The 16,656-nt window shown below is 38.0% G+C and overlaps 1 protein-coding gene across 6 annotated transcripts in view; it reads right to left on the reverse strand.

Moving 5' to 3' along the window:
* LOC113064866 (nuclear factor 1 A-type) overlaps positions 1-16,656 on the reverse strand; it is a 142,877-nt gene that overhangs the window by 98,501 nt on the left and 27,720 nt on the right. For all 6 annotated transcript variants that reach the window (XM_026235839.1, XM_026235842.1, XM_026235840.1 and 3 more), the window contains exon 2: positions 12,462-12,990. In XM_026235839.1, the coding sequence (XP_026091624.1) occupies positions 12,462-12,990 (529 nt within the window). The remainder of the gene's footprint in view (positions 1-12,461; positions 12,991-16,656) is intronic.

The raw sequence follows: 16,656 nt of genomic DNA on the forward strand, positions 1-16,656 counted from the left end.
CAAGGATGAGGATATGCATCATTACAATGCTAAAAGTAAAGAGCTCGTTATTGGTTAAGGCAAAAAGTTTTAAGTTATGCATAAATCAATCAAAACTAATGCTGCAACTAACAACAGTTCAAAGTATGAACAGCAACGTTACTAAAATCAAGTGCTTTTCTAGTAGTTCCAATAAAGTTATTGTCCATTTCAAAAACCTACAGATAGGATTTTAATTAATAATGGTTAATTAAAACACTAAATTCGACTGGAAATTACTATAGAGCATGTGCATGTCTGTCTGTATTTAATTTACATTTAAATTCATTAATACACTCAACTTGTCAAATTTAAACTAAATTAGGGCAATTAAAAATATTATAATTTTTTTTATTAATTTAAATAAATGAGTTTAGTTTTAGTACTTGCGGGCCCAAGCCAAAACAATGCAAAAAAGTATTAAATATTAAATATCAAGGCATTAATTAAGATAAATATTTGTAGGTCTGATTTTTTAGCATTTATCTCTGACAGCTGCAACTGATAGAAAATATGTTTACTGGCTATCAAAAGCCAAATAATTCTGGCTGTGTCTAGAATTAGAAGAGGGTGATATTTCAGGCTTTAGCCGAACACCACTGTAACAATTCAGTTTCAAGCCCATGTTCCTTTAATGCAGTCAGCTCAGCTTCTGAGCAAAGCAAACACTCCTGTTGACATGAAAGTGTGTAAAAGCATATGACATATCGACAGCCCTGCCTCCATGCCTGGCGTAGTATCCGGCACCGCATCCAACCAAGTCAAGTCTGGGACTCCATCCAAACTCTGACCAACCAAATTACAGACTTCATTTCGACGCTTGCTCCCTTACTGGTCACAGGGTTTTTTCATTTAAGCCCTTTCCATGACCTCCTCCTGGCTAATCCAGTACAGAAAAGTTAAAAGGTCCGTTTTCAGCCTGCAAAACCGAAATAACCATTTTTTAAAAGCTGGTATTATGCTCGATTAAACCTTTAGTGACGTTTAACGTCAAACACAAACAATGCCGTACTCCGCTGAGCACACAAATACAAGCAAAGATGTTTCCGACCTCGGCATGGTTTAGAGGACAAAGCCTTGCGTGGCGTCTGTTTCTGAATTAAAGTGTTTGGAAGACATTAGCTTATGCGCCCCTCTCCGCTGCCTCTCTTCAATCTCTCCATCCTTGAAAGCATGTGGTGACCCAGGGATGTGTAAAATGGGGTCCAAATGAATTGCTTGGGCACTTGAGCTCCTCTTCCCATTACGGTGCGCTGCCCTACCTGTGTTGAGTCAGCAGCGCGCTCACTCTATCCATCTAATGGACAGCGTTGGAATTTAATTAGCAGGAAGCCGCAGAGCGACGGCCTGAAGAATCCCCAGGGCAGAGGAAACGGAGAAGCGGTGTGTGTCCCTGTGTGTGTGTGTGTCTCGGCCACTGACATACAGATGATCTGACAACAGGACGCTCTCAGGCTCACGATCTGCGCTCCAACTGTGGTGGACAATGTATTATTCACCGATAACTGTATTATATCAAAAATGGAATTACAGCTGAACATTCTAGAAGAGGATTTGTTGCTTATGGCATAATTTTGAGTATTTTTAGCATGTTACTCGGTGAAGATTATTTCAGTCACTGTATTATCCACAAATAATTGTGAAAAAAAAATCATTATTATTAACAATATCAAAAGAGGAGATACAGCTGATCAGTCTAGCCAATAAATTCTTCCTTGGGCCCCTATTTTGCATGTTTTTAGCATGTTAGCATGATGTTGTGTGAAGATTATTTCACAATCTACACGCTTCGCAACTGTGGCGTTTGATGTATTTATTAGACACAGATCAGTTCAAAACAAATATTATTATTAACAATATCAAAAGTGAAATTACAGCTCGTTTTAGGTGCTGATTTGTTTCTTATGGCATGATTTGACATGTTTTTAACATGTTAGCATGTCGTCGTGTGACAAGAAGTTTACAATCTACACAATGTGTTATTCACAGATAATTGTGAAAAGAAAAACAGGCGCAAAAACTATGATGGAGACACTTTTAATTAAAAAATTCATAGATCATCAAAAACTTCATTGGACTGAATAATTCGCTCAGATTCTTTAAACTTTACTATAATACGTCATTTGTGTTTCATCATATAACTCGATTGTCTATAATGACTGAAAGGGTATTTTATAATATCAGGTTTATGTTTCATGACTAAGGCTGAGCAATTTTATCAATGACCTCGAATTTAATGTTTTTCCACGATTTTGAATAAAAATTTTACTAAACATTAAAGTATTTTCCTTGTATTATTTCTGAACATATAATATTGTATAAGACAAGTTTGTAGAAGATCTAGTTGGTAAAAAGCCTAATTGCTCATTTTTGCCTGTGTGGTCACCACAAGAGCAATCGGGCTGGTTACAGTACACAGTTCCTCAATCTGACTGTTGTCTTATCTCTGAGCTCCTGACTTTGAACCATACATTGGCTCCTCCCAACCCAACTGTGGGGCAGAGCATGGCCTGCAGCAAATGTGAGTGGGAGGCCCATGTCTGGCATCTCCCACAGGAAGTGCTCCATACCTGGACCAGTTCTTGGAATATTGACTTTTATCTGCTGAAATGTGTATTTAACAAGTGTGGCAGACAGTGATAGCCTTTACCACGGATAATGCAATCCCAGCGTTGATGATTGACTAATACTAAAGTTGCAGCAAATCTACAGTAAATATATGAAAAAGTGTGCCAAAGAAAAATCTAAATGAGTGGAGAAATAAAAATATCGTACTTTTTTGGTATAAAAACACATGCACATTAACAACGATTTAATAACCTTTACCAAATATATTCTTTGATGGTCAAAAAAGTCATTGCCGCTCCAATAATTGTCTATTATTGACATGATTTAATTGTCTTGAACACAGAATGGAATACTACGAAATACTACTTAACGAACAGTTTTTGCGAATTATTTGCATACCCGGCTTGTGCTCGCATTCCAACTGAATTCCGAATAATTTATATTTGTGTAAAATCACTAACGCATTGATTAAGACCACGGCCAACAGGTGGCACTGAGATTTAAGCCCTACACTTACCAACAGTTCACCAGGTCTGTGCCTTCAACTACCGCCCATTAATATAACTATGAACTAGGGCTGCACGATGTGTCGTTTAAACATCGATATCGCGATGTACGAATCCACACAGGATGTGCGATGTAGGCTGTCGTAGTTGATCCGTTATTCATTAACTGTGTGGGCCAGCTACTCCCCGGCCCTTGACGAATGTGATTCGCGGATTAATTGCACAGCTTAACCATCATAGAGTGAAAGTTTATCATTTGCATGTGTTTTTAAGTCCTGTCAGTTTAACAGGGCGGAGAGAGAGAGCGGGAGAGAGAGCGTGCGCGAGAGAGAGAGAGAGTGCGAGAGAGCGTGGGCGTGAGAGAGAGAGGGAGAGCATGCACGAGAGTGAGAGAGATAGAGAGAGATAGAGCCCGAAAGCGAGAGAGAGAGAGAGAGAGAGAAAGCTCACCGTTTTCAAACAACACGAGCGCTATCTTGCTCTCTCTCCCTCGCGCATATTAATCAATTGACACGATGGTGTCGATGTTTAAATCATTTAAAATGAGAATGTAAGTGTGCTCAACCCATTTTTGTTTGTAAGAAAAAAAATAGGTTTGATTTCATATCGCAATATATATCGCAGAAAAATCAAATTTCGCAATGTCCTTTTTTCCCAATACCGTGCAACCCTACTATGAACTTCGACTAACACTGACAAGAGAATCTCTAAACAATATTCTGGATTTCACAACACAGTGCCACATTCTACCACATCGCTGCCAGCTGTTTCCCAACTGTGAAGTAACACAAACCCCAGGAGCGGGAGGTTTCCCAGCGCCGACGCACCAGACCGGAGCTCATCACGGGGAACGTATAACAAAAGTGAAGAGGGAGGAGTGTGGAACGCAACTTGCGGTTAGGGGGTCTCATTCAAACACGCATGCGACAAGAGGGACGGTCCCATTCTTTTTCAAATCGAACCAATTAGCTTGGTCACACAGCTCCCTGTTCCCAGATGGTTCACGGCTAATCAAGTGGTGCTTTTGTTTTGTCTGTGAAAACAGTTTTGGATGTGTGGGTGAATATGCGCTTCGTGATCAATTTAACGAGTCGCGGCTATCCCTTGGTGGTGCGAAAACAAAAACTTCTGTGTTAGTGTAATTCAGACGCATGACTAATGGATCGATGCCCCTAAAACTCTTTCTTAATGAGTGATACTCACTCATACGGCGAGTCCTGGAGCGACTAGATGGAAGGGAATGATTTAGAGATCCTGCTGTAATCACTGCTAATTAAACAGTATCTTTAGTATTTCACCGAATAAATGAAGACAAATGATTTCAGGTACATTATTTAAATCACCAAACACATGGTGGGGTGAAAAAATATCCCTTCCCATGTTGGCCTGGGAGTGGAAGGACTGCAGCCTAATGAAAGGAACAGGTTGGAGGTTAAAATTTGTGACATTCTTTCATTACGGCACTGGAATTTCCTCCAAACATGATCATTTAAAAACCCCTAAAAGGATGATGTTTACATTCTATCCAAATCCAAAGCAGGCTAATTTTGGGAGTGTGTTCGGAATTTTTTTCCCCCCGAAGGGGCGCCGCAGAAATAAGGAACAGAATCGTGCCAGAACTTGGGGTCTGGCTAGGAGTGTGCCATAGCTTTATTATATTTATTTGCTTATTTATTTATATTTCTGCAAAACAGACAGATGGAGGGACCGAGGGAAGTTCTGGGGATAAATAGTTCAATAATTTAAAGTCAATTCCATACTTAGCCCAACACCCTCCCCCTGCATTCAATAATTAAAAACAACATCTGACAATATGAAGGCAAAAAACACAACAAATTCCAAACATAATCTTGCTTAGAGAGCATAAGCCTTGCTGGCAAATGTGTTATAATACTCAGAAAAATACTTGAAAGAAGAGAGAGATCTTGAAAAACTTTAAAAAGTTCTCAAAAGTATATTTTTACAAATGTAATCTGTATTTCTGTACTGATTCAACTGATAAATGCCATCTAGTACCTCTATATCTAAATAATATCATAACAAATAAATAAATATAGTATACTAGTGTGCAGGACACAATAGTACTACAATGATAAATAATAATATTAAATTTGAAAACTTGAAAACATTTCTATTCAACCTTTAGTCATACATGCTATAAATAATTTTACCAAATACTTGGAATTTAATGTTTTGCCACGATTTTGAAAAGAGATATTACTAAATGTTAAAGTATTTTCCTTGTATTATTTCTGAACTTATAATATGTATAAGAACTTTAAAAAATGCTCAACTTTTAGCCATGCATGCTATAAATTAATAAATAAATACATTATTTGTTTTAAAATACTGCTGCTGTAACAAATACCACTATTAATAATTATAACAGACATAATCTAAAGAAATTTCGAATAATGATAATAATAATAATAATTATTATTATTATTTATTTATTTATTTATTTATTTATTTATTTATTTAATATTATTATTATTAATAATAAAAGTAATTATTATCTTCATCCTCAGAATATATTTTTCAAATATTCGTAATGCATATTATGCATTTATTTTTGGGGTTAAGGTGACTGTGAAAAGGCAGAAAAAAAAGTTATGCATTGTTTTTACTGTTGGAATTGTATTATTAGAAGTTGCTGCACAAAAAAAGCAGAAATGAATTCATTAAAAAACGCTTAAAAATGAAGCACTTAAAAATAATCAGTGTCGGTCGATCTTTACCTTATTCCATTTGAAATGTCTTTTCTGGACATTATAGGCTTAATTAATTTCCAGAAGCAAAAACTCGGACTACTAATAATCCCTAAATGTGTAAAACAGCTCACTTGTCAAGTGATGATACCTCACAACTGTATTAAAAATAAGTCGAGCCCATTTCTAAACCTACCATAATAAAACTAAAAGTCCAATTTAACATACTTCAGTTCACCCCGAAAATACAATAACATTCAGAAATACCGCAAATATTGTACTAAAAACCAGACTTGACACCTAAAGTTAATCAAATACTCCGGTATAATCTTCAAATCCACTTTAACTCTGCTAATATCCCTAATACAAATATAATGTAATGAAATTCCATGAAAACAGGGATTTTGCACGACTAGCACATGTCAGTCGCAGACCAAATCTCTGCATTGCTCAGCAGCAGATGGGCATAACGGGTATTGGGACAAACAAGCAATTGCGGCAACATATGCCCTTTAACACAGACACACATAAAATCCAAGAAACACGCACACAACAATGACATGAGAGGATCCTGTACGGCAACACACCCCGAGCCTTTCTTCTATATTTTACCAGCCATACGGTAGTTTATTTTCCACTTCTTTTACCATCTGTAGCAACTTTCTCCCCACAGACACTCACAGCTGTCTTGTTTCATGTCTGTGCTCTCCTTTATATTCCGGCGCACAATGCCACCCCGTGCCTCAATCACCGGGCCTGCATTCTTCTCTTGGCAGTGGGAGGTGGGTCTTTCATGATAACAGTTGAATTTGTGTTTATGAAACGGTTTACGAACATAAAGCGTGCTGGTTTGTGAGATCCAGACGTGTATTGCTCAACACTGCAAACACAGTGATCAATAGGCAGTGATGTACCGATCGGACACTATAATGCAGATCGATCTCCACGTGATGAGGAAGAGATCCAGTTTGAGCTGAGATTTAGCAATGAAGCAGACTCAGTCCATCAGTTTAAACCCCATTTAAGATTCATTTTACGACATTTGAAGCTGAATGGACATTTCTGGCTTCTACCTCTAACCTTTCTTTTACCTTTGTTAAAATGCTGTTTAAAATGCTTATTACACAGAAGATCTTAACTCAAATGTGTTGCATGGAGCCTAGTTGACAAATTGAGGGTGTTGTTCTTGAGTAATAATAATAAAAAAAAAAATTAAAACAACATATTTCCCTGTGAAGTCCTCATCAATACAATCAAAGTTTCTCCCGGTAAAGGCCTCGCAATGCCTCGTTTGCTGCAGGCTGGGGCTTAAGACAATGGCACTCTTGTTGAATGGCATGCGAGCACAAAGGCTCCATTCTCAGAAGTTAGCCAAAGTTGCTGCTCTGTAATGAACGAGATGTCTGCTCTCGGGAAGTCTAAAACAGTCTGATCCGTTCGCAGACACTGCGTACGCTTCCCCAACGCCAGCAATGAGCTCACAAAAAAAAAAAAAGGGAAACAGTAAACAGTTAAACATAACCTTTGTTTTGTTTGTCTATACTGCTAACATTCATGCGCCAACAAACATCGCAAGCTAAACGGTGTGGAGGGATTGCGTCATCTCTTTCAAAATTTCGCAATTGGCTTTTCTCCAAAAATGAAAATTCTGTCATCATTTACTCCGTCATGTACCAAAACTACATGAGTTTCTTTCTTCTGAAGATATTTTGAAGAATGTTGGTAACCACAGTTGACGGTAGCCACTGACTTGTATAGTATGGAAAAGATATGGTATTACTATGGTAGTAAATGGCTACCGTTAACTGTTTGGTTACCCACATTCAATATATCTTCTTTTATGGTCAACAGATGAAAAAAAAAAAACTCATACAGGTTTGGAACCACTTGAGGATTACGACATTTTCAGCAAATTTTCAATTTTGTGTGAACTATTCCCTAAATCTCTTCGACGGCAGACTTCTTGCGACGAGGCATTTACGCAAACGCTCAAACTGCAAGCCATGAGTTCAAACAACAAAGTCTGTTTAACCCTTCAATGCCTTTGTTCTGTTTCTCTTTACTGCTAACAGTCATGCATAAGGACTAATTCTATCAAATAAAGAAAGAAAGAAGCACAACAGTAGAAGAACACTTTTTGTTACTATTAGTACTAAAATCTTTTTTGTCGTTCAAAGTTTTACACATCCTCCATGACTTGTGTGTTCATTTAATAAATATTTGCGCTAACTTAACAACATAAACTGCAATTAACATATTTGAATCCCAAAGTATGCGTGTATTCCATACGGGTCTATAACACATTCTCGCACTGCAAAGTCATCTGTAGCAACTCCAACACAAGAAGCATTAAATAAATGTGGGAATAAAGGAGGATAAAAATAAAAATAGCCGAGCTCTCATCATGGGGCCCGTTTCTCTCTCAGTGGCCGTGTGCTGGGACGACTGAGGAGTTAATACAAAACTAATTAGCAAAAACTGACTGGTGCCAACCCCCCTCACTCCTTTTCCTGCCTCACTACGCAGGGTGAAAGCGGTAAGCACAGGTGTACCGCTCACGCCGGCACTATATTACTGCCCACTGCCTCGCCGTTCTCAACTCTTCACTGCACTCCCCAGGCCACTGTTATGTCAGAGAGGAAATGGAGTGTGATGAGCAGCATTTTAAACAAATTTTGCATGTTTTGCACGTCAGAAAAGAAAGAAACACAATAGTTTTTGAACCACAACAATGAAAGCGATGCACGGTTGAGACCCTTTGTTGGGCGCCCACTAACGTGGTCCAAATCTGCGAGGAAAGATCGGCACTGACAATGCACATTAAACGGATTACACAAATTTGCCCCGAAATCAGGTTTCGGAGAAATTCACCCACTGAAGGCAAGTGGCTGCGCAACAAAACATCTTACAGAGTTTCCCCCGTCCCAGAACCATCTGCTTCGTTTAATCCAATCACATTGCAGCAGGAGAAAAATGGTTCAAAAGGAGGTCAAATGCAATGATATTAAAACTGACTGTGCTGTATCCCATCATTGGATCCGAGCTGGTTCTTCAGCACTGGGTCCATGCCAAAGAGGCGTTTGCACAATCCGGGCAGAAAAGATAACTTGTTGCATGATGTATTTTTATGAATGGCCGACAACCTCGTTTTTAATGAATGGTACTGTGTGAAAGAGCACAGTGGCATGGTCATTGTTGCAGTAACAGGGCTGGTCGGTGGGATTTAGCCAGCAGAAAGCAGGGGAGGATGGGTGCGAGGGGGTAGGGAGATCCCAGCCCACAATGTGTACTGCAGTAACCACAACAAAGGCTGTGGTTTATCCCACAATCGCCTTAAATAGATCCAAATTATTGTTATTCCTCAGCCTGTGGAAAGGAAGAGGAATATAAAACGGCTGTAACACAAGATGTGCCAATAGCCAGCCTGAAGATATCAGCAGATTCGGTTACTGGCGCAAAAAAAAAAAAAAAAGTTATATGAATCGACGGCTTCCTGTAGCCTTTGACAGGCTTTTGCAAAAACGTTCCTAGAACTTAATACGAATTTACAAAAACTTATGACAGTGCGTCTCGAGCATGCGTCATCAAAGCTAACTAGTTCTGAAAGACACGCTGTACTGTCAATCTGTTTAAGAGCTCACATGGAAGTGGGTCAGACGTCTTTACAAACATTATACACGCAAACCGTTTGTTCAACGCGGCTCCGGGTCAATTAAGGTAAGTCCAGTATAAATATCCATCAGCCTGGCTGGAAATGTACACACAGGCCTGGTTGAGCGTTTGTTATCTATCTGCACCAGTGGTATCCTTCAATTGTGTAGTAAGACTGAAAACACTGCAATAAGACACAACTACAGTTCACAGCAAGTGAAATTGCATGAAGTTGACATATATAATAATAGGAACTCTGAGTTTTTCAGCAAAATAAGTACTTATTAATGCATCTTTTTAATTCTTTATGACAACACAATATCCTTTTCCCCCTAAAAATAAATAATTTAGACTTTAACCTGAATTTGAATGGGAACTGAATGTTAATCTTACATCAAGATGATTTTAAAAATTAAAGAAATGATTTTAAAAATTAAATAAAATGAATAACTAAAAATATATATATTTAAAAATATTTTAAAGGTACTTATATGTTAAAATACCCCAAAGTAAATGTAATAATTAAATTAAATTTGCAAGGGAAAGATTTTGAGCTGATCACTTAAATAAATAAATAAATAAATAACATTTAGTCTTAAATACAAATAAAACAAAAAAACAAGCTGCCTGATTTTCATGTTCTTAAAAGGAAACAGTCACTGGTGTAATGTTAGTCTGGGTCTCCACGGCTATTAACCCCTTTCGACTGGTTTACATGGTACACCACTCTGTGGCCCAAACAAAACCACCTGTTTTAACAGGAGGTCATGGGGGCAACCCAAAACCAAAGCTTGCTCTCCGCTTGACTGGCTGCTAATGGGAGTGGATGTTTATCTAGAAGGTCAAATGCCTTGAAGATGGGTCACGACCCTAACATCTTAAGCCGTGACCTCTCCCACGAGTGGAGTGCTCCTGTCGTAAATTAGCCACGGATACACATCCTCAGGCATCAGTGAACACCACATTTGTGTCTTTTTCTTGTTCTCATGTTGTCAAAGAGATTTATGGAATCTGACTTAAATTAGAAACTTTAACACAGTTATTTACTGTGACTACTGAGATTAGAAAAATGTTTTTTTTTAAATACATGTTCTAAAAAAATCAATTTCAAAAATACGGGAATATATTGAATAAAAAATGGAATGCTGAAAAAATACTTAAACTTAAACATGTTATATGAAAAACTCTCAGCAGTCTAAAAAGTCTGATAAATATTGCAATATGGAAAGAACTGAGATATACAAAATTAACAAAATTATTTATTAAAATGTAAGTACATAGTAGTTAAGGCTATTTAATATAAAGTGGGTCCTTTATATTTTTTTCTGAAAAACTAAGCTCACATAACTAAAACACAAATTAACCTTGCAAATGATAAGAATACAAAAATATTTAAAAACTGTGAAACATTAGTGAAAATATTAAAGAAATATTTAAAGAACTGAGAAATACAAACTTAACATTTAAAAATGTTAAAAGGACAGACCTAAATTTATAAATATTGAACATGCAAACAGTGGTAGAGCATTGCGTTAGCAGCGCAAAAGGTTGTGGGTTCTATTCCCAGGGAACAAATGTTAGTAAAAATGTTAGCCTGAATGCACTGTAAGTTGCTTTGGATAAAGGCATCTGCTAAATGCATAAATGTAAATGTAAATATATTGAAAGAATTGGGAAACACAAACAAGCTCACATATTATAAGAAAAATATTGGAAAAAAAGCTAATTACACCAGTAACACAAACTTAAAAAGGCAAACTCGTAACTTATTTCAATTGTTCCTCTAGTGTATTTTTGTTTACAGTTTACTTAGACTGAACTGAATCCTCTCTTTCAGAAAGTTCCCCTAATATCGATAGGTAGCTGTGTTATTGTCTAGATGAAGTGGGTGTGTTTGGCCTGCACCCCTTTGCCCTGGCAAGACTGTAGGATAAATTTAATTACTGACTTTAGCTCCTCTCAGAAGCCCCACTTTCGCCATCTGTGTATGAGGTCAGGCTCTCTTCAGATGGCTTTTAATCAAGGGGTCTCCAGCAATGCTCCACTGCTTTAAATAAGACCGAGGAGGAAACCTGATCGGCCCGCATGCAGGTCAGAGATGAGGAGAGAGAGACTCCCGCGTCTTTCTTCCTCTTGTTCTCTCGCGGACGTCTCTTATTCACCGTCGAATCAAAAAGAAACGGTAACTTCGCCGATTAGGTTGTTAGCAGGACGCTCCCCACTGAATAGGCTTTCAGAACATCAAAACTAAGGATTTCGGCCGGCCGCGGGGGAACCGTGTTTCAGTGATGGTGTTGTGCTTATCCACACAAAAAGCTCAAAGGCTCCGGGCCTTTGTGTTCCCACCAAGCCAAAGTAATTCACACGCTCCCGTTTTGCAACCTGCCGTCTGCCAGATACCCCGTTTTTCCGATGCGGCGCTAAAGCTCACGTTTTACAGCTTTATCTCCACCGTCTTCAGGTTACACTGCGTTTCCACTCTTTTATCGGTCCCTCATCAAAGCGCGCGTCCGTACGGAACGCAGGAAACGGCAGATATGCGCGCTGCCAACTCGCTCAGTGCCACAATTTGTGCGAGAGGAAATGAATTTAATTAAGGTGCTAAGGTTTGCCTGGCGAAACAAAGTGCGCTTCTTGACTTCCAAATGAGAGCTTGTGGGTTTTTTTACGCTGTCAGTGCAAGATGGATCCCCTACCGCCTTCTGCCAATTAACAGTTGCTTCGTTAGACATTTGCACCGGACTTTTCCATGTTAGCTTCTTGCAGTTAGCAATCAGCTTCAAACAAATCACATTATATGTTTGATTTAAACAGAAAATACTCTCTCATTTACATATACATTTTTTTTTTGGGTTCGAGTTGAATACAACGCACTTATCCTAAACTTCCCAGCTTCCTTATTGACTGCTGATGGATTGTAAACAGTAAAATCCTAAAAGAATTGAAGTGCAATCTATTATGATAATTTGCATACGTTCAACAAATTCAGAGAATTCAAAACGGGACTTACCTGCATGGACAAAGTAGGCCAGGTACAGGTCGAGCTCCTTTACGGAAACTCCTATGTGATGCGGCTGCACGCACAGCCCTGGATTCGAACACTGCGGAGACTTAACCAGCCTTTCGCCGTCAGTACTTTCAAGCGGAATACCTTTGAATAAAATCACCATGACCAGGTCCAAGCGCCACACTTTGTCCGCCTGACGCAGGCAGTCGATTCTCCTGATCTTGCCCTTCTGGTCGGGGTTGGAGAGCACACAGCAAGGGGGCTTCTTCCCGGTGACAGTGAGCACAAAATCCTCCCGGAACTCCGGCCGGATGTCCTTGCGGAGTTTGGCCAGCAGCCGCGATGCCCATTTCTGCTTGACCTCCGGCTTCTCGCTGAGCAGTTCGTCCTTCACGGCTCGCTCCTCTTCCTTAGACATACGCTTCTCGTGCTTCTTGAAGTATTTTCTCTTGCGGGCCTGCAAGTTGAACCAAGTGTAGGCAAACGCTTTCACATGGGGCAGCAGTGCTTCAATGAAAGGATGGAATTCATCCTGCGAAGAAGGACAAGGGAGCAGAAATTAGACTGTATGGCTAGATTTCACGTTTTAGAAACATCCTTAAAAATATCTTTTAAAAATATAAACAAAGTTAAAAAGAAATTAAATAATAATAATAATGATTTTTCAAAAAAGCACAAGCTAAAGCTCAAAAATAACAGCAGACTCCATGAAAGCGAAACATGCTCGTCTAAATAAAATCCCATTTGATTATTGTGAAAAACGGCCCTCAACAGCAGGACTGTGTCTGTGAACCGAGCAGGGCAGTGTGTGTGTGTGTGTGTGTGAAGCTCGTCTAGGACATATCTTGGCTCTCTGGCAAGAATGCTGGTCTGTAGGGGTCTGCCAGGGCCGAGAAAAAGCAGCAACCGACTAGGAAAATGAGAGTGGCTATTTTTATCTGTTCTCCATAAAAATGCACACAAGATTCCAAAAAACGGATCTACTTCATTCGCTATCGGTGAGGAGTGTGTTGTTTTCACACAGGAGTGTGTGCGGGGCAGATTGTGCCGGGTTTCGGGATCCCTTCACCTGCCGCTGGTGCACAACCTGGCAGAAAATCAATATTTAAAATACAATGCCAAAAAGATCCGTGAAATATCGGCTACCAAATTAAAACATATTTTTGTACATCAAAACTAATTTTGTTCAGTATATATATTTATGCAGGGATTTAAATGTTATTTTATCTACAACAGGAAATATATTTTAATATTTGCAGAATATTCTTGTGTAACCTGAAATGCAGTTATTTATGAAAGCGGCAAAATGTAAATAAAGGATTTTTTTAGTATACAAACTGGAAGCATTTTAATACCGTACATAACCTTGGCTATTAAAATATGAAATATCCTATACATTATTCTCTGTGTTTGTAGGAATGCATTTCCATTTCTTTAATGCCTTAAAAAAATGATACACACTAACAACTTGGCAAATAAATAACGTGCGGTTTCTAATATGCAATAATTTGGGATTTTACACAGAAAATAACTCAGGGTTTTTATTACATGGAGAGAATAATGGCAGCCTGCCAATCACTGGAATAACATTTCCACAAACAGCACTAGCCCTGCATCGTGTCCCAAAACCGACCGTGCGGGAGCATGAGAGAGCTGCCAGCGAGCGAGCAGAGTGCACTACGTGAGACACTGAGTGAAGATTTCATTTGAATGAGCTCAGATATGAACATAACGCGCTGGGCCTCGGACTAGTGCCTTTAGAAATTTAACAATTAATTCGGCGTAATTTAGCAACATTAATTCAATTCATTTCTCAGGCCAATTTCAAGCACTGCTGATAATGTTTGTCTGGTAATTAAAAATAATCCCAATATGCCGTCAAGCTAAATTATATAAATATTTATTACAGGAAAAAATATAGTTTAATAATTATAGAGGTTTATTAAGCTGTAGATTATAATAAATGTAGTGTTTGTGTAAGATTACTACGTGTCATATTAATTATAGCTGCAGACTTTATATGGATACATATTGTCATATTGTCTCTTTTGTTACACCACAGGAAATCGAGGATTTGCATAAGCATATATCATTATTATAGAGTACGCCACAATGTGTGTGTGTGTGTGTCTCCTGTGAGAACGTACAGTATATGTTTAATCATATTGTTTCCTTCCTGTCTTGTTCAAGAATCAAACACCCTTGCCTCCGAGGCATAAAAAACTGTATTGTTTCATCCAGCATTCAAACCAGTGAATGAATTCCCTTATCTCCCTTCACTGACTTTCCAAGTAACTTAATCCAAAATCTGCAAAATGTTGTTCCTCAGTTACTGATATCGTCTACTGTAGTTTTTATAAATGATGTACTTTTATTATTATTCCTTTCTTACTTTATATAAAGGATTAGTTGCAGACTTGTCTACACCTAGACTTCTTGTAAAATTGCTTGGGGGAGAAAAAATCAATATGGAAAATCTCCAGACGAGAATCAAGCTCTCTACTGTAAAAAAAAATCGAATGTTAACTTTTAGCTATGTTTTTAAATAAAACAACCGACGGCTAGAATTATTTTGTGGATGATACACAACAGAGCGTAATTTAACGTGCAGATTAGAATTAGGAGAGCGTCCAGAAAGCTTGTTTTCTTCTTTTGGTTTAATTCTAGCAATTCATGAAAACCGAATTCTACACGCTCGCAGCGGCAGAACAAACAGCTCTTCGCATTTCGGAGCGTGCCTGGGTGTCAGTATAGGGTCTGGTTAGCATGTCAGGTTTCTTCCAGACTCCTAAAATGTTTCGAGCTGAACCTCGCTGTCCTATAGGAAGGCCTCGGCATGGAACAATAGTGCCTCGTGGCCAAAAAGAGACAAGAGAGTTTTAACACATGCAAAACTATTACGCAAAACAGACCATGTGAATACACAGTTCACCTAATATGACATGAATACAAAGAAAGGCCGGTGTATATTTATGCATCAACTAAAATACGTAAAAGCGTTGAAAAGCTGTTATTTGGATTTTAAGGATTTTACCATAAAATTAAAGCAGTGTACAGATGTGATTTTTGGCACTCTTTGAGTCCTTAAAAACAACACACGCACACACACACACAGAGAGAGAGAGCAAATAGACCTCATACTGCCTTAACACACCAACAGAGAGGAAATCAATTGCTCGTCTCAATTAACATCAATGCAACTAAGATTTTTTGACATTTAATAATATTACTGTTAAATTGCTTATTTACAAGAAAGGAAATAGTGCTTTATTTAAAGTCTTTTGTTAGACTGTAATCTGCTTATCAGAGTGCATTATTGCTCAAAAATCTGAATGTTATTTATTTTTAATTTAAGAACTGTTTTTAGCAACAAATATTGGTACTCGTGAAATATATGAACTATATCTAAGTTCTTATGTGAGGCTTCAAGTTAGTGATATTGTTACATTTACTGTGACTGATCAATTATTTTTAAAAAGCTTCCCCACAGTTTTGCATTGATTTATTAGAAATAAACAGTTATAAAAGAACTTTTTGCTAACTTATCGGAGTCTCACATGATCAAATCGATGAAAAGACGACTTCGAAAGTTCGAGAACATTCTCAGCTCGTCTTTCCCCACACATTACACATAATTTGTCTTTTTTTTTTTTCATTTCACATGAATCCTTTTCAGTATCTCCAAACAGACTGTTAACTAACACGGTCAAAAGAATGTCCCTATATGCGACACAATACTGAGGCCTTCTCCTTTGTTTTAATGCGTTCAATAAGACGCACTTAACCAAATAGTTTAAAATCACATCAAGACTACAGTGTAACGCTACAGCTTTTCCAGAACTGTCACCTCACTTCACCTGCCACCATGATTCACACAATGAACGTTTTTAAACCTCCTTTAACCCTTTCAGTTGTGTCCAACTTTAGTTATTCTGTGCTAATTACAAAAGTGCAATAAGCAAAAATATAAAGTCAGTTATTAAGCATGACAGCACCAAATCTAGTTTTAACAGTAAAAAAAAAAAATTATATATATATATATATATATATATATATATATATTCAATTTGTCAACATTTAGAACTGCTGCTAAATATCAGAAATATAGAGCCAGTGAAGTTTGCAAAAGGCAAAATCAAAGAGTTTCTGCTGCCTTGAAGAAAAAGTCTCATGTAAACAGCAGACAAGCTTTTTTTAT

The sequence above is a fragment of the Carassius auratus genome, chromosome 47 (assembly GCF_003368295.1).
Source record: "Carassius auratus strain Wakin chromosome 47, ASM336829v1, whole genome shotgun sequence".
In the NCBI taxonomy this organism is placed as follows: Eukaryota; Metazoa; Chordata; class Actinopteri; order Cypriniformes; family Cyprinidae; genus Carassius; species Carassius auratus.